The 24,932-nt window shown below is 51.3% G+C and overlaps 1 protein-coding gene and 1 long non-coding RNA gene across 2 annotated transcripts; both read left to right on the forward strand.

Annotated features, from left to right (window-relative positions):
* The first annotated feature begins 441 nt into the window (after positions 1-441).
* Positions 442-18,706, forward strand: LOC133280012 (uncharacterized). The gene is given in 15 exon segments (XM_061474296.1): positions 442-579; positions 581-816; positions 1,072-1,079; positions 1,471-1,599; positions 1,945-2,081; positions 2,305-2,464; positions 2,588-2,779; positions 5,225-6,104; positions 6,449-6,512; positions 10,691-11,303; positions 11,454-11,561; positions 12,651-12,746; positions 13,665-13,778; positions 13,942-14,055; positions 16,561-18,706. Coding segments are annotated over 15 exon segments (4,035 nt in total). The 3' UTR covers positions 17,607-18,706.
* Positions 18,707-19,570: 864 nt separating this feature from the next.
* Positions 19,571-20,510, forward strand: LOC133280099 (uncharacterized). The gene is made up of 2 exons (XR_009747068.1): positions 19,571-19,722; positions 19,936-20,510. It is a non-coding gene; the product is annotated as an uncharacterized LOC133280099 (long non-coding RNA).
* The last annotated feature ends 4,422 nt before the right edge of the window (positions 20,511-24,932 follow it).

The raw sequence follows: 24,932 nt of genomic DNA on the forward strand, positions 1-24,932 counted from the left end.
CTCTTCAAATCAACCTCTTCTCGGTGACTGACAGCTGCCAATCACTGCAGCCGTGCAGCCAGCCTCCGCCCGGCAGGGAAGCGCTGCGGCGAGAGGCGGCCGGACGGTGCCCCCTGGCGGTACGGTAAAGCGGCAGCACCCGGTGCGGCTCAAGGAGGTGGTTCCGGCTGCGGCGGGTTAGGTGCGGAGCGGCGGCGGGACGGGGTCCAGGCTCCGAGGTCGGCGCGTTGGATGCGGGGAGGGTCTGGTCCTGGCGAGCCGCGGCTCCTTGTAGAAAGGTGAGAAATCCAGCCGTGGTGCCCCGTGGTGGTGGTCCTAACGCGGCTCCTGCTGCTCCCCCAGCAGCGCGCAGCCCCTGAGGACCCGTGTGGGCGGCGGGAGCCGCGCTGCAGCCCCGCGAGGCGCTGGTTCGGCCCGCTTGTCTGCCGGCGGAGGGCGGGAATGGAACCCCCGCACCTGGCGAGCTGCGGCTTCCCCGCGGAGCCGCCGGCGGCGGGTGGGTGTCCGACGCTCGGCGGCAGCCTCGTCTCGCTAAAGACGGCGGCGGCGATGCAGACGATGGAGCAGAGCGTGGACGCTTCACGGTTCGCGGTTGCTGAACTTGGAGAGCCGGGTGGCCGCCACCGAGAAGAACCACTTGGAACGCGGGAAAACGGCGGTGGATTTTGGGAACCAGCTGGAGAGCAAGTGCACGGCGCTAGGCACTCTCATCCAGGAGTATGAGCAGCTCCAGCGGCGCCTGAAGAGCATAGAGAACTTCCTGAAGAGTGGGAACTTATGGATCCTGCAGCTGCCCCCGAGGTCAACGTCACCAGGGTAGGAGTGAAGGGTGCTTGGGGGGGGACACCTGGGGGACTTCACTGGGCTCCATCACACTTTAACTCTACCTGCCATTATCTCCCCCCATGGCCTGAAGCATCAAGCAGGCAGTGTTTGCTCATAGATGTGTTTAGATTCTGCAGTATTATCTCACCAAAGAGCGTGTTGTCATGTTTTTAACATAAATAGTAGGCTCTTCCTCCCCACTGAGGTCTGTAAAATGCCTATGGGATGGGCTCGGGCTCCACACAGGTGGACATGTGGATATTGAGGCATCCAGAGTTTGAGTGTTGTGGGATTTGCAGGTTGAATCACAGAATCACAGAAAAGTTGGAAAACACCTTCCAACCGTTACCCCAGGACTGCCAAGACCGCCACTAAACCATGTCACTAAGGACGCCATCTAGGTGGTTTTGAACGCTTCCTGGAGCAGTGATTCCGCATCTTAGGAAGCCTGCTGTGAAATTTGCAAGTCAAATGCCTTGAAACTCACAGTCCTTAAAGTGATCATTGTTCTCTGTGAGGTGCCCCAGGGCAGGGATTTTTTTCTCATTTCTTGATGCCTGGTGGTGGCATAGGATTCAGGTAGAGAATTCCTCTGGAGGATTTCTCCAGGCCTGGTGGTGAGTGCATTCCCTTTGTGATTGTAAGACCCATCAGTGGTGTTCCAAAGTGAGACCGTGTGCTTTTCTGCTCAAGAGTGGGCAGACCTGCAGGAGCAGCAGAGGGAGCTGCACATAAAGGAGCTGGGGGGAAATAATGAGCCTCAAATCTATCTAGGTAAGTGTCTCTGTTTTGGTCAGTTCCTGGTTCTTCCAATTGGCTCTGTTCTGGGGACTTCTTCCCCACCTGGGAAGCAGGCTTGTAGGCACATGGAGAAGTCGATGAGTGCCTGTTGTGGTCAGCAGCATATGGCACATCCAGTCCCACCGTCTCTAGGTGTGGGCATTGGTTGTGGTCACCTCAGTATCCCAGCCCACTCCGGAAGCCTCTGACTCCAGGTGGACAGTGCAGAGGGTTCTCATTCTGCCATGTGGTGTGTTGTGGCCAATGGATCCAGTTTTGGGAGTGCAGCTGAGTGTGTTCCTCCCTGAGGACACTGTTAGTCTCTCTGTTCCTCAACAGACTATGCAATCTCCAAACATGACCTCCTGTCCCAGCACCAGAGAGGGGAAGCATCCTGCAATGGGGATGAGGCAGCTTCAAAGAGGTTTCAGCAGAGCCGAGTGCAGGCAAGAGATGAAATACAGTTTTTGTCTCAGGTGTAATGTTTCCATGGTGTCACTAGAGGGTGTTGCAAGGTGATAGTCCCAGTTTGCTGCAGAAGGAACTTCTTGGATCTCAGGAGGAACAGGTTCAGGGGTAGTAACAGTGTTAGGAAAAAACAGAATCATAGAATGGTTTGGGTTGGAAGGGAACTCAAAGATCACCTGGTTCCAACCCCCTGCCACGTGCAGAGAGTTTGGGTAACAGCTGTGATCTTTCTTGTTAGCAGAGGCTCTGCTGTTTAAGGTTGATGTAAACAGCCAGGATGGCAGTGCAGGAGTGCAGGAAGGCCTGGAGGGAAGAGCAGTGCTGGCTGAGCCTGGACCTTGTGAATGTTGCTCTGTAAGGGCAAGCTTGGACTCTGGGGCAGGGAGGACAAGCCTCTGAAACAGGGAGTGAGGTGGAACCACTTCTCTGCTGCATTGCTCTGGGGAAAAAGCTTCCAGAAATAGGGATGGGGGATGCTGGAGTGAGGTTTTACATGAAAAAGCAGGGTAGCCAGGAGCAAAGCCCTGGGGAACAGCGAGGGAGGAGCCAAGCAGTGCCACAACAACCACTGAAGAAGTTTCCTCTTTACTGCAGCACACTGGTATTCCAGAGCCGAGCTTTGCAGGTGTTGGGAAGCAGGAAGAAGAGAGGTGTATGGAGGAGCAGGGAACCATGAAGGATGTGGAGTTTACCAAGCTCAGTGTGGGTGAGTTCCAAGCAATCCCACAGTGTGTTATGTAGCTGGAAATGCTGGGAGTCCCTAGCATTCCTGCTGTGGGACAGCATATGCCAAGACACGGGGACTGAGGAGAGGCTGGTGGGGCAGTGGGGAAAGGAGCAAGAGTCACAGTGAGGTTAGGAACGTGAGCAGAAAGGGTACGGGCAGTTTTACTGGTAGGAAGATTAAAGTGCTGGGTAGACAAGGTGCTGGATGTGAGGAGATGGGAATCCCTGAAATAAATCATAGAATCAGCTGGGTTGGAAAAGACCTTCAAGATCAAGTCCAACCGTTACCCCAGGACTGCCAAGTCCAGCACTAAACCATGTCACTGAGGGCCTCACCTACATGGTTTCTGAATGCTTCCAGGGATGATGATTCCACCACTTTCCTGGGCAGCCTGTTCCAATACCTGATCACCCTTTTGGTGAAGAAATGTTTCCTAATATCCAGTCTAAACCTCCCCTAGGAGTAGCTTGAGGCCGTTACCTCTTGTGCTATCACTTGTTACTTGGGAGAAGAAACCAGCAACCTCCTCTCTACAACTTCCTTTCAACTTCCTCAGTTGTAGAGAGTGACAGGGGCCCCCCTGAGCCTCCTCCAGTCAGAATACAGGGAGACGCTAGGAATGAAACAGAACAATTCTCAAGATCTTCTCCAAAGACAGTGTTATGCCAAAGTACGCGGGGAGCTGAGCTAAGTTCTGCTCATTCTCTCTTGAAAGGAATGCAGTAGTCAGGGATGCTGTCCAGAGCAGAGAAGCTAGGTGGAAAGCTTCCATATGAGGAGAGATGGAACGCAGTGGGATTCCTTAGCCCGAGGAAGGCGTGGCAGGGAGTGGGATACAATGGGGGTCAGTGCCTGGGTGAGTGGTGCACTGCATGAGCCAAAGGAACAAACTTTTGTGCTTCCTGACTGTCAGAGATCCAGGGAGCAGGCGCTTGCAGAGCAAACTGCTGTTACCGTATGTGTGCAAGCTGTAGGACATGCTGCAACAGGACACAGCAAAGGCTGGAAGCAAAGCCAGCTTGGAAGGGGCCTGGGCAAATGCCTGGATGGAACATCACCTCCAGCTCCCCTCCGGCTGCAGGGAGGCTGACCTCCGCGTTTGGTAAGGTCGTGACTGGTGCAGAGCTCAGCTCTTCCCTCCAGTCCCCCAGCTTCTCAGCACTCTTCTCTCCTGTGGGTCCTGTCTCTTGTCCTCCAGAGCATATCTGTAGCTCTTCTCCTTGAATTTCTTCTGTTTGGTGGCTGCATCCTCAGAGGAGGGAGCTGTGCTCCAGAGTGATGCTTTGATGGCTACATGGAGGGAAGTCACTGGCAAGCTGGGATGTCTCTGCTATTCCAAATAATAATGACTTGATATTTACTTGATTAATAGACCAGCCCAGCTCACCAGTTGTTTCTTCACACTCAGTCCTGGTCTCTGTTTATCCTCCTTGTGCCACATCAGAAGTGTCAGTGGGACTTGCTCAGTTTTTGGTGGTATTTGCCCTGCTTTGGCTAACTCATACATGCTTTTTCTCATCACCCTTGTGCCATGCTGTCACCCCTCTGCTGTCAGGTGCTGCACAGCACGAGTGAACTGGGGAGTGAAGTTCTCCAGACAGGAGGCTGAGCCCTGCTTAGATTTTGACCTCACATTGTTGACAGCATTTGAGATGGCTGTGTGTTGGCAGTTTCTGTCCCTGCTTTTGATTGGTTTTCCACCAATGGGTTATATTCACATCCAGGTCAACTCAGATGAAATGTTCATGTAGGAATGAGAGTCAGGCGAAAGTCTGAGACATGTTTAGTGTGATTAGAAAACCCCAGGCACCTAATTTGGTGAAGAAAAGCAATGAACTCTCAGAAAAAATTTGTACTGCCTCAGTGACATCTACAGAGGAGGCTTCCTCTCATCCTGAGCAGTAGCAGGCATCTCTCAAGTCAAAACCAGTGTTTGTGTGCCCACTTTCAAGAAGAGTGCTGCGCAGGCAAGTCACCATGTTCCGGGTGTGGAGGGAAGGTGGATCTTAGAAGTCTGGTGCTCGGAAGAGTGAGAGGGAGCAGAGTGAAGAGTGGGGAGGGAGGCAGATGGGCTTATGACGGAAGCAAAGGGCTGTCCCAGATCCATGAGTTCTTGGTGCTGAGGGAGGTGATTTTGGAAGCTGCTGAACTCTGCTATCCTGGAAGGTAGCACTTCCTTCTGCCCCCTCCCTCATGGCTGAGGCTTCTCAAGCAGCTCAGCCAGCTGAAAGGGAAGTGTTCCTTGTGCTTTTCATTTGTATTCTCTATCAGTCTTTCAGCTGGCTGCTGTTGTGTGAGCACAGCTGCCTTTATGCTTCCTGTGTGAGATGGGCCTGTTTGCTTCCCAGGTGGTGGGGTAAGGAGTGTGGGAGATTTTGGAAGGTATCTCACACCAGTGAATGTCCCTTTTATTGTTCTTGTCAGTCCCAGCGAATGAGGCAATGACGTTCAAAGTAGAGCAGCTGGACTTGGAGGAATGCTCCCAAAGGTCCAAGCCTCCTGTGACTTTAACCAGGGAGCCAAAGGAGCTGCTTTCCCAGGGTCCCAGCAAGGTGCTGTCCTTTGATAGTCAGTACAGCTGTCCTGTAGAGCAGGGAAACCAGAGCATGAGCAGCCTGGTGCCATCCACCCCAGAGGGAGAGGGTCTCAGTGAAAGCAACGCTATCAACTTCCATGGGCAAAACTGTCCCAGAAAGAGACCTCACTCATGTACAGCGTGTGGAAAGGGCTTCTGTCTGAAGAAGATGCTGACACCTCACCAGGAGGGCCACAGCACAGAGGATAGCAGTGAGCACACTGGAGGCGAGGACGGCTTCCTCTATCCGCTGTGCCACCAGACTCATGTGGAAGAGGATGGGACCCATGTGGCCACAGAGAGGTTCAAGCAGAACCAGAATGCCAAAGCCCGCACCAGTGTCCCAGCCGTGGACAAGGTGTCCAGCAGTCCCAGGTGCCTGAAAAGCAATGACGCCAATGCTATCTGTAAGCTAAATCCGAGTGCCCACCCAAAAGGAAGGCCCTACAAGTGCAATCAATGCAAGGCATGTTTCTCCCAGAAGAAAACTCTCGGCAGCCACAAACATACGCACTTGCACCAAAGAAGAAAGATCCTTAGGTGCTTGTACTGTGGGAAGAGGTTCACCTGCTCCTCCAGTGTGGTCCAGCATCAGAGGATCCACACAGATGAGAGGCCATACACATGCAATGAGTGCCCAAAATGCTTCACCCAGAAGGAGCACCTCCTCCAGCATGGGAGGATCCACCTGCACAAGAGGGACTCTGTGCCTGGCGTGGGGAAGAAACAGCTACACTGATTCTAGGCTGTGCAGGCTCACACAGCCTTGCAGCTCTTGGAGGGGAGGAGAGGATCTCTGCTGTTCAGTGTTAAAGGCTCTCTGATAACTTATCCCAAAGATCCAAGCAAAGTAGAATTAGGATCTGCTGTGGCACCAGTGCCCTTTCCTTCATGGTGGTGATGGTACACCACAGTACCTCATAATCTGCTCAGAATTCAAGAATGAAAGTGGTTTGGGCCTCTCTGAATTTGAATCAGTTGTTTGAACTCGTTCCAGCAAAGTTGAGTGTTTTGAAGTTCTTCACCTGGACTTGTCCTGGCTGCTCCTCTTGACAAAGTTCTGCTGTTCTCAGTTCGGTGGGTGAGTTTGAGTTCTGTGTTTGCAAAAGACTCGTGGTGACTGCACACATGCACAGGGTGAGACCTCACCAATGGCTTGCATGGGTGCTGCCTTCACCAAGAAGGGGCAACCAGTCTGTTCCCAACTCTGTCTGTGCCTTGGCACAGGCTGAATGATATTTTTGCTGCTGTTTCTGCTTAGGAAGCTGGCTGGTAAAACACAGGTTCAGCTCTGTCTTTAGAGCTTGAAAACAGAGCTAGTTTTCTGTAAATTATGATAACCAGGCCACTTGTGCTTGGAGTTCTGATGTGGGGTGCAAGGCACTGGGTTTACACTTCAGTAGCTGTGGGGACTTTGCTCCAAGTTCAGAAAAAACTCCCAGTATCTGATGTGTTTAGCAAATTGCCCAAATATGTAGTGCAGCTTCAGGGGTGGTGATGCTGCTTGACTTGTTTTAAACCTGCTGCTCTTTTTCTTGACATGAATTGGGCTTTAGAAACCTTTCCGTCACTTCTGGTCCCAAAGTGTCTGCTGATTCAGAGAAAACTCCAGGAGCTCGCCAACAAAGTTTTAAGTTGACAAGCAGGTATTCTTTATTGTGGCGCTGGGAGACACGGGGGATAGCTCCTCCTAGCGTGTGTCTCCCAGGCATCAACCAGGCTGTGATTATATTGTCCTTAAACATACATGTTCATTAGATGACATACATTACATCATACTTCTTAGACAATGCCTCCTGTATGCATACAAAAATGATGTAGTGGGTTTTTGGACCCCTGGTGGTTATTTCTTCATCACTTCGTTTTAGGATCATTGTCATATCAGTAACCCCCAGGGGGTTCTGGCAAAGCTTATCTTAGTAATTTTGTTTTCTCTATAGCTGCTAACAAAGCCTAAGGTTCTTGAGGTTACTTATTTACAACCCTGTTCTTCAATCAACCCCATTCTTCAATCCACCTTATTCTTCAATCGACCGCACTCTTCACTGTGAAGGGGGAGGATACTGGTGTCTGGCTCATCCCCCCAGGCAGAGGTGTTCTTCCCGCTCCATTTGGCTGCTGTGGCAGGTGTTCTAGTCTGGAAACTACTTTGGCCAAGAGACGTGAGGTCTTCTTTTTCCAGGTTCGTTGCTGCTTGCCCTGCCAGCAGAGTGTGAGACAAGAACTCCTGTGCCCACTTTGGCTCAGCAGCTCAGAGCTCTGGGCTGTTCAAGCTGACTTGATTCTTGCCCAGAGCAGATCAGGGTGAGCCTGTGTGACCCTCTCTGAGCCTGCACTGTGGGAGCTGGCACAGAGCTGTGCCTGCCAGGGTGTCTTCAGTCACTGCAGGTGTTTGCCTGGTGACCTGTCTGCACCTTTTCTCATCCCTAGTGCTGCTGAGGTCTTTGATTTCTCAGCTCCTGACATGTTTGAATAGGTCTGTCTGTGGTGAGCCCCTCTCTGTGCACATATCCGTATATTTTACTCCAAATGAGAAATCTGTGAGGACAGAGGGGTTTGTATTTGCCACTTCCCAGGGTTCGGGGACTGCTTGCTACCATGAAGCAGTGAACATGAACTGTTTTTTCTCTGCTGTTTGATGTGCTGAAGGGAGAATCTCTTGGCAGTTGACAGTACGGGGCATCTGATACCTAGAGAAGCGGTTTGGGTTTTGTCCAATAAGCACGTGAACTAATTGCTTCTCCAGTGGTTTCCTGCCGTCTCCAGTTAAACTACTTCTTCATGTTTTACACTTTTGTTACCTAGAGTGTGAGCCATCAAGGCAGGGAACTTGTTTTTATCAGTTTGTAAAATGCCAGTTAAATTTGTAGCCATTGATTTTTAATAACAATAAACTGGATCAGCTTAAAGCTGTGAAGTTTGAAATGCTGCTTTTTTGATTTATGTTTTTTTTTGTTTGTTTGTTTGGGTTCTTCATCATTTTACCTGACCTGGTAAATGGCAGTTTATGGTATCGTACCTTACTGATGGAGAGACAATAGTCTCCCTTGAACCAGAAAAAAGGAAGAAGGGGGGTTTATTGTGTTTTCTTTTTTTAATGTTGCAGTGGAACCTGAGCAGGAATTGTTTTCCACATGTATACTGAGATCCATACAGGGCCTGAATGGTAAGGATAGCTAAAAATAGGACTTAAATAAGCTCACTGTACAATTCTCACCCTGCAGGAAGATCACATTGATCCTGCTGCCAGCAAAAAGTTTCCAGCAACTTCAGCGTTGCAGTTTGTTATCACTTGAAAAGCAAGATGAGTTGTGGGATAAAGACACAAAGGGGAAGTCCTGCCTGACCAATTTGGTGGCCTTCTATGATGGGGCTACAGAACTGTTGGACAGGGGTAGAGCAATTGATGTCATCTACCTGGACTTGTGCAAAGCGTTCGACACTGTCCCACACGACATCCTTGTCTCTAAATTGGAGAGACATCAATTTGATGGATGGACCACTCGGTGGATAAAGAACTGGCTGGATGGCTGCACCCAAAGAGTTGTGGTCAATGGCTCAATGTCCGGCTGGAGACCAGTAACGAGTGGTGTCCCTCAGGGATCAGCGTTGGGACCGGTCTTGTTCAACGTCTTTGTCGCTGACATGGACAGTGGGATTGAGTGTGCCCTCAGCAAGTTTGCCGATGACACCAAGCTGTGTGGTTCAGTTGATACCCTGGAGGGAAGGAATGCCATCCAGAGGGACCTCGACACGCTTGTGAGGTGGGCTGATGCCAACCTCATGAAGTTTAACCATGCCAAGTGCAAGGTCCTACGCCTGGGTTGGAGCAATCCCAGACACAGCTGCAGGTTGGGCAGAGAAGAGATTCAGAGCAGCCCTGTGGGTGTTGGTTGATGAGAAAATGAACATGAGCCGGCTTCAGTGTGTGAAGCTGGGGCTGTTCAGCCTGGAGAAGAGAAGGCTGCATGGAGAACTCATAGCAGCCTTCCAGTATCTGAAGGGGAGCTATAAGGATGCTGGGGAGGGACACTTCATTAGGGATGGTAGTGATAGGACCAGGGGTAACGGGTTAAAACTTAAACAGGGGAAGTTTAGATTGGATATAAGGAGGAAGTTCTTTACTGTAAGGGTGGTGAGGCACTGGAATGGGTTGCCCAGGGAAGTTGTGAATGCTCCATCTCTGGCAGTGTTCAAGGCCAGGTTGGACAGAGCCTTGGGTGAGATGGTTTAGTGTGAGGTGTCCCTGCCCATGGCAGGGAGGGTGGAACTAGATGATCTTAAGGTCTTTTCCAACTCTTCTGTGATTCTATGATTCTAACTCTGATTTTTGTTGCTTTATGACTTCAGGTTTTTGTTTATAAAAGCCTTTCTGTGTGTTTCAGAGAGGTACCCGCCATCTCCTGCATCCAGCTCCTTACATGATGATTACATGCAAGGCAAGAAGAATACACCAAAGTACCAAGAAGCACCACCACCCTCAGGCAGCCGGGCTTTCACCACAGTTCTGTCCCTCACCAAAGGCAGCAGAACAATTCCACTACTGATATCACCAACGCTGTTCCCCAGCTCCCCTTTGTGGGGTGGGCCTGGGACTGGTCCCTCACAGCTGTGAGAGGACACGACACCATCCACAGCTCTGAGGGAACTCCAGTCCTTCATGGCTCTCAGGGGAGCCTGAGCCCCCATAACTCTGAGGGGGCCCCTACGATTCAGGGCTCTGAGGGGATCCTGTACTCCCATGACTCTGAATGGGACCCCGAACCCTCACAGCTCCGAGGGAACCCTGCACATTCATGGCTCTTAGAGGATCTTGAATCATTACAGCTCTGACCCCTCTGGTCCTTCATGGCTCTGAGGGGATCCTAAGCCCACGTAACTCTGAGGGGACCCTGTTCCCTCATCACTCGGAAGGGAGCCCCAGTCCGCCACAGCTCTGAGGGGACCCTGCATGCTCATGGCTCTGACCTCTCATGGCTTTGAGGGGACCCTGAGCACCCCCAGCTCTGAGGGCATGCTGCACTGAGAGGATCCTGTTCCCTCTTGGCTCCAAAGGGACTCTGTTCCATCACAGCTCTGACGGGACCCTGATCCTTCATGGCCCTGAGGATCCTGCTCTGTCACGGCCTTGAGGGAAACATCCCTCATAGTTCTGAGAGGATCCTGAACCCTCATGTCTCTGAGAGGACCCCAATCCCCCACAGTTCTGAGGGGATCCCCAGTCCTTCATAGCTCACAGAGGATCCCCGATTCCTCTTGGCTCTGAAGGGATCCCAGTCCCTTTCAGCTCATTGAGGATCCCTGATCCCTCACAGGTCACGGAGAAACCTGAGTCCATTTCGGCTCTGTCGGGATCCCGATCCCTCGTGGTTCATGGAGAATCCCGGATCCCTCTCGACTCGGCGGTGCCGCGCGCCGCATCGAGCCCTCCCGCCGGGGGGCGCCGCAGTGCTCGTGGCAGGGCGGCGGCAGGGGGCGCTGCGGTGCCGGCAGCGGAAGCGGCAGCGGCCGGTGTCGGTGGTGCCGGTGGTGCCGGTGGGGCGGCCATGGCCGGTCCGGAGGCCGAGCGAGCAGAGGCGCAGGCCGTGGCGGCGCGGCTGCTCCGCCTGGAGGCCCGCCTGGCGCGGGCGGAGCGGCAGCTGAGGGCCGCGCTGGCTCTGCGCGGCCGCCTCCAGGCGCTGGAGCGGCGGCTGGAGACCGGCGGCGGTTGCAGCGGCTGCTGCGGCGGGGCCCCTCGAATGTCAGCGAAGCGCTGGGCTGCCGGCGGCGGCCGGCGGGCAGCACGGCCCCAGATAGGGCAGGGCCCGGTGAGCCTGGAGGACGTGTGGGTGCAGTTCAGCGAGCAGGAGTGGCGGGCGCTGCGTGGCTGGCAGCAGGCCCTGCACCGAGCCGTTATGAGGAGCAACTACCACATGCTGCTCTCCCTCGGTAAGGGCCTGACCTCGACCTCCACCTCGAGCCGGGTGTGTGTGAGGAGGGTCGGAGCGGGAGGTGGGCAGGAAGAGGGTCCCTGCCGTGTCCCCACTAGCCCTGTGCAAGCAGGACCTGTGGCTGTGCCTCAGTTCACCCCTCCTGCAGAGCCGGATGCTCCCAGATGTGATACCCAGGCCCAGTCGGAAGATGAGGTCCAGCCGTGTGTTCAGAACTGCATGGATGGGGATGGGAGAAATGATCCTGCGGAGAGCGGTGAGTGGCTTTGGGGTGCGTGGGCTGTTGGGACATGGAGTGCCAAAACCTCCCCAGGTCGGCCAGTTCTGGGACATCAGTCTCTCCGAGGCACTCGCTGTGTTGAGTGTGGTCTTACAAATGTAGCTGTTGGGCACCTCATCCCTACCAGCCTTACCAGGAGGCTACATTGAAGCATTTCTTTGCCCTCTCCTGGTTGCTGTACTACCATGTCTGAATTGCCAGAGCAGGGTGGAGGCCAGTTCTTGACCACTGGGTGTCAAGAAGCCTTTCCATTCCGTGTGCACAGACATGCCACATGTAGTTGGTTTTACCCATGCATGAAGTGTTCTTCCAGTTCACTGTGTTCAATGAACTTTCAGGGAAAGTTTAGATTGGATATAAGGAGGAAATTCTTTCCTGTTAGGGTGGTGAGGCACTGGAATGGGTTGCCCAAGGAAGTTGTGAATGCTCCATCTCTGGCAGTGTTCAAGGCCAGGTTGGACAGAGCCTTGGGTGATACGGTTTAGTGTGAGGTGTCCCTGCCCATGGCAGGGGGGTTGGAACTTGATGATCTTAAGGTCCTTCCAACCCTGACTAGTCTATGATTCTATGATTGTGTTATGGAGGTGACATGTAGAGCAGTAGCCCATCTGCTTTTCCTTATTTCATAGCATTTTTTGGATATATGAAATTCATAATTCTCACTAGAGGTTTTTTGATGGGCTGGAAGCAGTGTGTGTTTTACTGAGAGTGACTGCAAAGGGATTGACACAACTCTAGCAGAGCCAAAAGAGAAGTAAACCTCAAGAACAGGAATTCAGGTGGCACTGCCCTTTCCCAGGGTGGCATAGGCCGGGTTTTCAGCTGCTGGTGGGCAACACCACAAAATGGACATTCCACCTGCGTGAAATTTTTATGGGTTTCTGAGGCTCAGAATGTCTGCTGAGGGTTTTGTGGTAAATACTTGAGGTCTCTTTGAGAGACCTTTCTCAGCAAGAACTGATGTGAGGGTTCTGTCTAGATTGCGAGCTACGACAGAGCTGCTGGGGTGAGAATTGGAATTAATTTTGTGTATGGAATTAAAATAACATTGTTTCCTATTAACAGAAGACAGCATAATCCATATTAAGCAAGAGGAAGAGTTGGCCTCTGCAGATCAGCAGGAGGTGGAGGCTCGAAAGGCTGCTGAAGAGCCCTGCCCAGGTGAGTAACTGCATACCTCGGAGGGAAAATGAAACACAAGGATTAAATTCCAAGGCTGGGGTTTTTTTTCCACCTCTTCTCATGTATTCCAGGTGTTTTATGAAAAACTCACAGGTTTTGAACAGACTTGCCCCCAGTCCTGACGGGTAAAGGCTGGTATTCTGTCTTGCCCTTCTCACAGCTGCTTTGGAGTTTGCAAAGCACGTGTCTGGTTCCCATCCAGACAGTGCAGTGAGGAATAGGAAATGTTTTGTTCTCCCTTAATTTCTTCACTTTTCTTACCTCACATCGACAGTTCTGGTTAAATATATCATCACAGTTGGTCACTTTTTGGGGCCAATAGGTTAACTTGGAAGAAGCAAAACTCTGCCAGAATGATGTGTAGGGTTGGTGCCATTCACTGCATGGGTGTCTGCGGGGAGTCAGAGCAGCTGCGGCAGCTCTGCAGCTCCCCAGCCTCTGCAGCTTTCTCTCACAGGGCTGTGGTGCCTCTCCTCCTGCACATCCAGAGGCTTCAGGTTGCCTTTTCCCTCCTCTCCTGTGCTTTTTCTGCGTACACAAGCAAGTGCATGGGCTCCTGGGGGTGCTGGTGCTGTACAGCGAGCCTGAACAGGCCAGGGACCTGTTTCTTGCCTTCTCACTTGGTGGTACCTCTTTGTAGTACAGATAAACTGTCCTGCTTTGGAGCTCGGCTGTCCTTACCCTTTACAAAGGGCAGCAGCTCTGCCTGCTGGCTCCATCATCACTGTACTTGGCATCCAGTATGTGGCAAACTGGGATTTTTAGACCTTTAAGAAACAGGGATTCTGGGAGCTTGGCTTATGTGAAAATGAAAATCAAGAGCAGAGCAGGTTCCACCCTTGTGAAATCCTGAGCTTATGCAGTTACAATATACTCGTCTTCAATTTTCTCCTTTAGCAGAGCAAGCATTTTGCGAGCCTGAGTCTTCAAATCAGCCCAAGAAAGGCAAAGAGGTGCATGCCAGGGAGCTACCAGGAGTGGAGGGTGAGGACCTCCCAGGAGACCTTGATGGTGAGGATTCCCTGGCAAAAACTCCCACTGAGGGAATTGCCCCTCCTGCCAAGTCTTCCCTGAGGCTTTGTTAGTGCTTTCCTTGTCTTTGTGCATTCCCAAATATTTTGTCATTTGCATCTGTGTTCAGTGTTTCTCAACTGTGTACATTCTCCCTCATGAGCAGGATTTCAAACTTATGCAACTGATGTTTTCTCATGGATTAAACAAGAAGAGGAGCCACGCTGCCCTGAACAACAAGACTTGGAGAAAGAAGTCTCTGCAGATCCAAGCACAGGTTAGTAGTGGATTTCAGCTGAGATTTCTGGGACAGTAAATCTAAATTAGGTTGTTTGTTTATGCTATATTTGATGTCATGAGCTAGTAATTTAGGATACGAAAGAACTAGAGCAAACCTCAGTCTGCTAGTTAGTGTTTGTTCTCAAAAACTGGAGGTTCGGTCAGCTGAAGGGGCTCTGGTGAGACTCTTCTCTGCAGTCCTGCATCCAGCTCTGGGGTTCCCAACATGCAAAGGAGCTGTTGGTGAGAGTCCAGAGGAGGACACAAAGATGATCCCAAGGGCTGGAGCACCTCCCCTGTGGAGACAGGCTGAGAGTTGGGCTTGTTCAGTGAGGAGAAGGCTCCAGGAGACCTTAGAACAGCTTCCAGTGCCTAAAGGGGCCAACAAGAAACATGGAGAGGGGCTTTTGACAAGGGCAGGTAGGGACAGGACAAGGGGGAATGGCTTTAAATTGACAGAGGGGAGGCTGAGATGAGATCTGAGGAAGTTGTTCCCTGTGAGGGTGGTGAGGCCCTGGCAAAGGTTGCCCAGAGAAGCTGTGGCTGCCCCATCCCTGGCAGTGTTCAAGGCCAGGTTGGATGGGGCTTGGAGCAACCTGGTCTGGTGGAAGGTCCCTGCCCATAGCAAGGGGTTGGAACTGGGTGGTCCTTAAGGTCCTTTCCAACTCAAACTATTCAAGGGTTCCCTCTGGCTTAGAAGCTTTTAAAAGTAGTACCAATGAATAAGGAGCCCTGAGTTTGCATTCCCAAGCAGGAGAGCTGTCCTGCAGCTAAAGGTAAGGTGACTTTAATGCAAAACAATTTTGGGATGTGCTGTTTGGAGATGTGCATGCTGACGTTCATTCATTTGGAGTGCAGAGCACACTTGGAGTATGGATCACGCCTGATTCCTTCACCTAAGTTAGTTAAACATTTATAGCACATGGTGAAGTCACTATAGAGTAAGTCAAGGGGTAAACTCTTGGTATGCAGGTAACTGCTTTGAAACTACCAGTGTGCCTGAGTTTGCCTCACCAGAAAAGGTCATGCAGAATATCACCCTGGTGTAAGGCTGGATTTGCTCCACCTCACCCCTTCCCATGGGAAGCCTGTTACAACTGCTCCAAGAGCTCACAGGGTGGGCTTCCCAGCCAACTCTGCCTGTGCCAGACCTTCCAGCCTGTGCGTACGCATAACCTGGAGTTACTGGGGTGGGAGGACATGCTTAGGCAACTACTGTAGAGCAACCGGTGCCTTCTGCATTCATGCTTTAGCTCAGCCTGTGGTAACATGCTTATGTGCTGCTGTCCCGATACACCACTGGAGAAATAGGGGCTGGAGATGTTTTTGCAGTGCAGGTAACTTTGAATTCAACTGGGTGACACTGCTGAGAGGCTCATGGTCCTTCATGATACTCAGTGGAGTCTTTCTCTAGTAACTGGCAGATGTTGGAAGAGTCACAGGTCTTAGGGGACAGGAAAATTATGGAGCATTAGAAAGCTGGGCTGAAGAGTATTGTTGGAAATAAGCTGGAAAACAAAACACTGGAAACAATCACGGTCAGGGGGAATTTGTAGGTCAGCAGGACAGTTTTGTCCAGTGGCAGAGTGAGAGCTGTGCCAGGTGCCTTTTGGGGTTGGATTGTTAGGAGTCATAAATGTTTTCTGAGAAAAGCAGGAGAGGCATCTAGGTGAGAGGCAGCTCTCCATCAGGGCGTGCCTCTGCATCAGTCCAGAGCTGTGCACCTGTCTGGGGATCACTTGTAATGTGCAAGAGCTTCCTCCACTCAGCTGCTTGAGCTTTCTCCAAGGAGAAAGACCCAGCCAGAGAGCATCTCCCTGTAGAAGCCTAGCCAGGGATCCCAGAAAGGGATCCAGCCCCAGGGACACGCCGAGCTGGCAGTGGTGCCTTGGCTTGGGCTCTTCCTGCTCTAGATGCTTGCTGGAGTGCCTGGAGAGCAGCAGAGAGCACCAACGGGTGGCCATGTCCACTCTGTCAAGGAATTTAGACCTCACATTTCAGATATCTATGTGAGAGGGGGAAGATAAGATATTGCATTAGTGATTTGTTGTGTAGATTTGAAAGAAAAAAAGTAATTGGAAAAAATAAATCTTCTGTTTTCCTGAAGATTTTCTCTCAGTGGAACTCTGGTACTTGCTCCCCCATCGGTACTGAAACCTCCTACCTTATTTACTTTGTCCCTTAGTGTGGCTGTAGGCTTGAAGAGACTCTGAGAGGCTTCTTTAATTAGAATCATAGAATTGTAGAATGGTTTGGGTTGGAAAGGACCTTATGATCATCCAATTCTAACCCCCTGCCATGGTCAGGGACACCTTCCACTAGACCAGGTTGTTCAAGGCTCTGTCCAGTCTGGCCTTGAGCACTGCCAGGCGTGGAGCATTTACCACTTCTCTGGGCAACCTGTTCCCGTGCCTCACCACCGTCACAGTGAAGAACAACTTCCTTACATCTAACCTGAACTTCCCCTATTTTAGTTAAAGACTCTGAAATGTATCTGTTTCAGTGCATGATGAAAACACAAAGAGGGACCCTCCAGCAGATTGCTTTGAAAGCACAGCACATGACTCAGAGGTGCCAGGAAGACCTGGAGAGCAGTTTTCCAAGGATCCTAGCCCCAGGGTGACGTGGGACAGTCAGTGGAATTCAGAAATGATGGAAACAAACAGTGCTGGAAACAGTCTTGGGGATGATGCTCAGCACACCCGAGGATTTGGTGAATACTTGGATTTCTTCAGCACTCAGGAAAACAGCGATGGAAAGAGACTGTGCTCATACAACAAACGGGAGAAAAATTCCACCCAGCAGGAACATCTCCAGGCTCCCCAGGGAGCCCGAGAAGGGGACACGTCTCCAGGCCTCACGTGTGAGAGGAGTCTCAACGAAAGGGCATTCCGTGTGCTGCACTCACAGCCATGTGCTGCAGGTGAGAAAAGAGACGGGCAGGGGCCTGCTTCTGCCTCCTATGAGGGGCTACCCATGGGGCCACAGCTTGCCACCCATCCCTACTGCAGACAAAACCCTGCAGGTGAACCGGGGCTTCATGAGCACCATGGCCTGGGTGGAGAGGAGCAGCCGCCAGCAGAAAGCGAGGAGAACTTCCCTGCCGAAAACCCTTTGGCCAGCCCCTGCTGGGATCACCCACAGGACAAGGCAGAGGCCTGCAGTAGGTGCCAGCAGCACTTGGCACCACGGAGCAGCCCCGCGGGACAGCAGCAGAGCCAAGGCAGGGGCAAGTCCTACATTTGCAGTGACTGTGGGAAAGGCTTTGTGTGCCATTCGTGGCTTGTCAGGCACCAGATGACTCACACGGGAGAGAGGCCATACAAGTGCTCCAAGTGTGACAAAACCTACCGGAGAAAGGATTACCTTCTAAACCACCTGCGCCGGCACTCAGGAGAGGGGCTCTTCCAGTGCTCCATCTGCAGGAAGAGGTTTGTGCTCAGGAGGAGTTTGGTGAAGCATCAGGAAAGTCACTTGAAAGAAACACACCTGGCCTTGGCCAGTTGGCCCTGCACAGAGATCAGGGGGGCTGTAATGCACTCCATATAGAAAATCCCTCCCAGCTAGGATAGTCTGCATCACCCTCAGCTGCCACCTTTGCTGGGCAGGGCCATGGCAAGATCCCCCTGCCCTTTGCTGGGCTGTGGCAGGAGGAGGCAGCTGTGGAACAGCCATCTTGAGCCTGCTCCAAGGCAAAGGGAGAAGGTTGGGGAGTTATTTTCCACAGATGGCATTGAAATGGTGTGTGGAGCCCGTTCACCACCTTCACCAGTGCCTGTTGCTGCTGGGCACATGCTGGAGCTGTGCTGGAAGTCTGCGGTGCTCAGAGTTACTGCTAGCTGTCAATCCACACTGGAGAGAAAGCTCATTGACACACAGAACATTCTGTAACACTTCAGGCTGGAGAAAGTCTGCAGTGTTACTCCTAGGCTGTGGAGAGTCTGAAGAGTCCAGGGACTGGACTGGAAATGAAGTTGCTAACACTAGTTTTCCAGGTGAAACAGTATCAGGAAAGACCCACTTTTCTGAAATGCTGTGAGGAAGGAAGCACTGAACCTGTGGATCTTTGGAAGAAGCCTCTTCAAGAGTGGCAACTGGGACAGAGGGGTGCAGAGTGCAAGAAGCAGCTTGTTCCTGCAGTTAATCATGGGGTTCATGGGGCTCTGTGCTGCTGAACCCTGACTGTGAATTCCTGAAGGCTGAGATCCTCACCTGGAATAGGGTTTTGATTTTGCATTGCCTTAAAAGTTATGTGGCAGTTACTTTCCCTCCTTGTTGCGGGTCTTGCGTGTGTTCAGTTTGCCAAATCCTGTGAAAGCAGACCCCTTAGATGCTTGTTAAACATTCTCCTACAGAAAAATGTATTTTTGTTTGGTGCCTCTTAACAGGGCTGTGAGGCTCTGACGTGCCATGGCACTGCAAGGACATGATTTATTCTTTTCCATGATCCAGGGCTGGATGTACCCAATGTCACCCTGTCGATGGTATCAGAAGGAAAACGCAGAAGCAGCAGCACTGGCTGGATTCGGAAGAGCCTGTTTTGGTTCAGGGCTCCAACGTTGCCAGACAGACTTTGTTCATCAGCCTTTTTTTACATGCATGTTTCTGCTTCAGTTCTGTGAGGATGGGTTCGCGTCTGCTGGAAAGGTCACGGGCCTTTTTAATTAAAATTGTTAAGAGAAATTTCACTGCTTGTTCCACAAGGGAAGGAGGGAGAATGGGCAAGCTTGAAGCCAGGGGAGAAGCTCTGCGGCTTCCGTCCCACGTCACAGCTTTGCTGCAGTGACCCACCCGTGACGAGGGGGAGCAGCCGGTCCCCCTTCCGTTGCTGAGTGAGGCCTCCCCGGCTGGAACGGGGCCCCACCCCGGGCCGGGAACAGGCAGAGCCAGGCCCGTTCCCCTGGACACCGCATCCCCCTCGGGCTCTTGGCGCCGTTTCGGTCCCGCCCGAGCCGCCGCGGGTCCGCGTTGCTATGACAACAAGTAAACGCGGGCTCGTCATCCCCGCCCTGTGAGGACGCGCTTACTATCCTCCAATCAGCGTCCCACTTCTTCGTTCGCTGGCCAATGGGAATGAATGTGTCTGCCCGACCTTCCTCGTGGAGGACGCGTCGCACGTGCCCGCGGTGATTGGTTGTGGGGACGCCGGTTCGCCAATGGGAGGGCGGAGGCTAGGAGTGACAGGCCAATGGCGAGGAAAAGCGGGCTGCGGCGGCCCAGCCCAGGGCTGGCTGCGCGTGGAGGACGGCGCAGCGCCCGATTGGCTGCAGCGCTGGCGGGGGGCGTGGCGTGGTGCCGCGGAGGGGTTGCGGCATGAGGGGCTTCGTACCGCGGCCGGGGAGGGCGAGACGGGGCCGTGAGCGGAGGCGTCCGTCGGCACCAGTGCAGTGTGGCAGCGAGGCGGGAATGGCCGCCTTTTGGGGTCCCGAGCCCCTGCGAGGCTTGTGCCTGCTGCGGGGGAGGGTGGCCTGCAGGGCCCGGGGTTCGCAGCTTGTGGGAAGGCGCAGACACTGCCGGGGCACGCAGGGGAAGGCAGCAGCGGCTGCTAGAGAAGCGAGGGTGCCGTGTTTTCCTCTAGTGTCAGTTTAACAGAGCTCAGATGTCGGCCCTCGGGGGGTAATGGTCTCCTCCTGACTCGCTGGGCGCTGGTGCACAGGAATGGGTGGTGAGTAGGGTCCACAGCAGGGCTTCGGTTTGTCCCAATGCCCTGGCACAGGGCTGCATGATTTCCTTCTACATCTGATACCAGAATGTGTCGTGGAGCATCCCATCCGTGTTCCCAGAAACACTCCCCCGTGTGCTCTGCCAGGGCCCTGTTGTCTTCCTGGTTCTTTTGCAGGTGCATGCTCTGATGATTTCTATTCTCTCCCTTTTCTAGCAGTGCCTCTGTGTGGTTTTCTCCTCTTTTCAATGTGCCTCTCCAAGGATCTCCTCTCTGACCGACATCCCAATATTGCCTCCTGCAGCCCATGCAATGGGAAAATCCTTTTTCAGACCCCACCTATAAATCCAAGCCTTCCTTTTTTTTTGATGTTACTGGGCTATTGCCCTTTTGTTGTTACATTCTGAATAACTACAACGAGCTTTGTTGTGGCACATGGGAGTGTTCCTCATGGATATGCAGATTAAGGAAGCATATCCATATGGGTCTTCATAGCAGAAGTTGCGTTAAATGTAAATCTGCATCATAATAGTCTGTTATGCTGATTTTAAAGATTTTTGCCTTTCAGATTCTACACATGGCTTTGAAGAAGGAAAGCGGCATGTGAAAGAGACCTGGCTCCTGCTCTCCATGTGCCGCAGGCATTGGCTCCATGTCTCCAGCAACGAAGTTCAGCGCCATGTTTCACATCTCAATGACCTCAACTCTTTGTGTCTTTTAAACCCACATGTTTTCTTGAGAAGTTTTATCCTGTTTAATACCGAAGTTCATTAGGAACTCTTTAAACTCTCTTCCTGGCTTGTTATTTAGGGATTTGTTCCTGTTTCCCATTTTACAATGGTTTATTGCTCGGTGCTGAACTGTCAGAATGCCACCACGTACAAGAAGAGCACCATTGCTGCCTATGGTTTTCCTCCTCAAAATAAGCCTCCCCTGAAGCAGTGGATTCACAACATGGGCTGGGATGTGGGAACACCATCCAAGCACCAGCAGTTATGTCTGAAGCACTTTGAGGACAGCTCTTTTGAAACTGAGCCCTTAAAAATGAGAAAAAACTGACTGCTGAAAGAAGCCATTCCCAAAAAATTCCTTTTGGGGGAACATGGGAATTGGCTCGTCAGCAATGCTGCAGAGTTTCTGTGGTAGGATAAGTAATATATCTTGGAAACAAATCTGGAATCCTGAGCCTTTAAGGGTAATTAAGATGTTTGCTGTTGTCCTTATTTCCCTTGAATAAAAAGATTTGCATTTGGAGCCCTTCAGGGGAGCAGCAGTATGGATACGGGTGGTTAGGGTTAGAATGCAGAATGCAGAGGTGGCACTGGGAATTAAAAGGTATCTTGGTGCTCTTTGCACTCAAATTCCAATTTTATGCCTCAATCATAGAACTGCAGAATGGTTTGGTTTGGAAACAACCTTAAGATTAGCCAGTTCCAACCCCCCTGCCATGGGCTGGGACACTTCACACTAGACCATGCTGGCCATGGCTCTGTCCAGCCTGGCCTTGAGCACTGCCAGGGATGGAGCATTCACAACTTCTTTGGGAAGCCCGTTCCAGTGCCTCACCACCCTCACAGTAAAGAACTTCTTCCTTACATCTAACATGAACTTCCCCTGTTTAAGTTTGAACCTGTTACCCCTTGTCCCATCACTACAGTCCCTGATGAAGAGCCCTTCTCCAGCATCCTGGGGAGCAAATCTGCTGTTTGCTGGAAATGTAGTCCCACTTCACACTGCAGAACAAGCTCCCTCCCCACAGTCCTGTATTTGTACATGACGCTCCTCAGGCTTGGAAAAGCTTCCTTTGGAGTCACTGAGGTGACCTGTTGATGCCCACAGTGTGGGTGTCTGAGGCTGAGCCGAGGGCTGAACTTCAGCTCAGCCTTCTCCCCTGTGTATGTAACTGGGGCTGTGATCCCATCTAGCGACAAATTGCTGGAACTTAATTATTTCCCTTGGCAGCAGATGCGTACGATTGAGTTTATACGTGACGTGAGCTGCAAAATGTCTCAGCCAGCAAGATGGGTGTTAGATTGGAAGGCAAATTAAAACAGACTCAAAGGCAAGCACGCACAAACACAGTACTTGGATATAAAGTGCAGCTACAACATATGTATACCCCATGTAAGACATCGCAGAAAATTCATTGCTGCAGAAAATCCCACAGTATTAATCTCTTGATATTCATAGAGCTTAATTTGTCACCTGTGTTAACATTTATTATTAGGGAAGAGCCCTGACAGCCTGTGGCACTGCCTCAGGGCTTGTTTAAAATACCCTCTGGAGTATTTTCTGGTTTTCAGTGAAAGGAAGAGCTACATTCCCTGCTGGCACTGAGTATCAGTGGCAACCACAGGTATTTATTGGCTTAAGACTAATTTTTGACCCAGTCATTACAGAAAGCCATTGCTTCAGTTGAGTCACGTTCTAAAGTCATTTTACTCATTCTGAGCTATGTGCAGGGAGATTCGTATATGAAGGCCTTAATTATATAAAGTCCTTAATTAGTCTGCTGGTTGTACGCAGTTTGGTACCTAACGGTACAACAGTGCTAGAAACAGTTGGCTGGGGACTGCTTCCTTACTGCTGTTTGAAGAAAAGGGCTTTTGAGGATGGTGGCCGTAGCTACTGATTGATTTGGTTTAGGTCCCTGGGACGTTTGGTGGTGCTGCAGCACATGAGGGGAAGATTGGCGGAAAGAGCTTTAGCAGCAGGTGATAAAGGAGAATTACAAGTCTTTAACCACACTGGGTTAAACAACAAAGGTTAACTTTCCATTTCTCGCTGCAGGCCAACAGCTCCATGCTGTTCCTGACCTGGCTCTTGTCTAACAGTCACTCTTCAAATCCCTTGATTTCTCATGAATTAAACTTTAGATACTTCTGAACCTTTGTGAGAGGTGATAATCTCCACAGTCTTTAAAGACTGAAGGACAGTCACTTTCCTGACTGCTCCAAGATCACTGCCTCACTACACACTGTGGGTGTATCATAGAATCATCCCAGAATGGTTTGGGTTGGAAAGGATCTTAAGATCATCCAGTTCCAACCCCATGCCACAGGCAGGGACACCTTCCACTAGACCAGGTTGCTCCAAGCCCCATCCAACCTGGCCTTGAACACTGCCAGGGATGGGGCAGGCACGGCTTCTCTGGGCAACCTGTGCCAGGGCCTCACCACCCTCACAGGGAAGAACTTCTTCCTCAGATCTCATCTGAATCTCCCCTCTGTCAGTTTAAAGCCATTCCCATTGTCCTGTCCATACCTGCCCTTGTCAAAAGCCCCTCTCCAGCTTTCTTGTGGGCCCCTTTAGGCACTGGAAGCTGCTCTGAGGTCTCCCCTGGGGCCTTCTCTTCTCCAGGCTGAACAAGCCCAGCTCTCTCAGCCTGTCTCCGTAGCAGAGGTGCTCCAGCCCTCGGAGCATCTTTGTGGCCTCCTCTGGACTTGCTCCAACAGCTCCACATCCTTCATATGTTGGGGTCCCCAGAGCTGGATGCAGGGCTGTAGGGGGGTTTATGATGATACTATGATGATGATGCCCTAGAAAATGAAGAAGTCTTACCAGTCAGTACAGCCCAGCTGTACACTTGTTTGAAGTCATGATTTGTTTCTTAAATTTGAAGTTGTGAGCCCCCACTGGGTCCTCAGCATTCAGGTAATTCCTTGGATAAATAGAAGAACCTGCTGTAATTAAGGGCTAAAAGTGCTTTTACATGTCTTCTGGACCAGAGGAACAGAAGTGCTGTGAACCCCAGGAGCCTGTGTTATCACATACTCTAGTTTGTGCTTTGTGATGCTCTTCAGTAGGGTTTAAGAATTGCTGATAGAGCTATCCCTATTCTTTTGCCATATCTGCACTTCCAAATTTGAAATGACATGGAATAACAAGACAATTTAATCCCTTTCTTTCCAATTCTTTACATACCCTCTGGATTTTTTACAGTAGAAAAGCTAGAGGCTGCAGAAAACTGCCTCTGTTTTTTCTACAGCTCTGCTCTGCTAAAAGAATATGTGCTGTGCATTGCAGGAGGAGGAATTAGCTGGTGGAAAATAAGTTCACATATCAGAAAGACAGCTAGAACAAATCAGAACATACACCAACAGGGAGCTGAATTAGGTTTTGAGGCTGGAATCAATCTGGGACCTTCCACCTTTGAACTTTCACATTCCAACCTTTTGGATTTCTGGAATATCTAAAGAAAATCTAAAGAAAATCATTCACAAGAGGAATTAGAGATGTGTGCATGTCTAAGGGGGTATGATATAATAGGCATCACAGAAACATGGTGGGATGGCTCCTATGACTGGAGTGTTGGAATGGAAGGTTACAGGCTCTTTAGGAAAGGCAGGCCTGGCAGGCGGGGAGGGGGAGTTGCCCTTTATGTTAGGGATAGGCTGGAGAGTATGGAACTCTGTCTGGGGACAGGTGAGCAGTCCACAGAGAGTTTGTGGGTCAGGGTTAAAGGGAATATAGCTATGGGAGACATTACTGTGGGGATCTGTTACAGACCGCCTGCTCAAGGAGAACCTGCGGATGAAGCACTCCATAGACAGATAGGAAAAGCCTCACGCTCACACGGCCTTGTTCTCATGGGTGACTTCAACCACCCTGACATCTGTTGGAAGGACAGTACGGCCCGGCACAAGCAGTCCAGGAGGTTCCTCAATTGTGCAGAAGACAACTTCCTTCTGCAAGTAACAGAGGAGCCGACAAGGAGAGGTGCCGTGCTTGACCTCGTGCTCACCAACAGGGAGGGGCTCGTTGGAAATGTGACTCTCCAGGGCAGCCTTGGATGCAGGGATCATGAGATGCTCAAATTTGAGATCCTCAGGACAGTGAGAAGAGCGTGCAGCAGGCTCACTGCCCTGGACCAAGAGAGCAGACTTTGGCCTCTTCAGGAACCTGCTTAGTAAGGTTCCATGGGATACAGCCCTAGAAGGCAGAGGGGCCCAAGACTGTTGGTTGATATTCAAGGATCACCTGCTGCAAGCTCAGGAGTGTTGCATCCCAACCAGAAGGAAGTGCAGCAGGAGGGCCAGGAGACCTCCTTGGATGGATAAGGGTCTCCTGAGGAAAATTCAATTGCAAAAAGAGGCTTATAAAAGGTGGAAGCAAGGACAGGTGGCCTGGGAAGAGTACAGGGATGTTGTCTGGGAAGCTAGGGACCAGGTTAGGAAAGCTAAGACCCAGCTAGAATGAAACTTGGCTAGGGA

Source organism: Pezoporus flaviventris, unplaced genomic scaffold (assembly GCF_033815535.1).
Source record: "Pezoporus flaviventris isolate CSIRO_AGI_PZ_B2104156 unplaced genomic scaffold, CSIRO_AGI_Pfla_v1 ptg000079l, whole genome shotgun sequence".
In the NCBI taxonomy this organism is placed as follows: domain Eukaryota; kingdom Metazoa; phylum Chordata; class Aves; order Psittaciformes; family Psittacidae; genus Pezoporus; species Pezoporus flaviventris.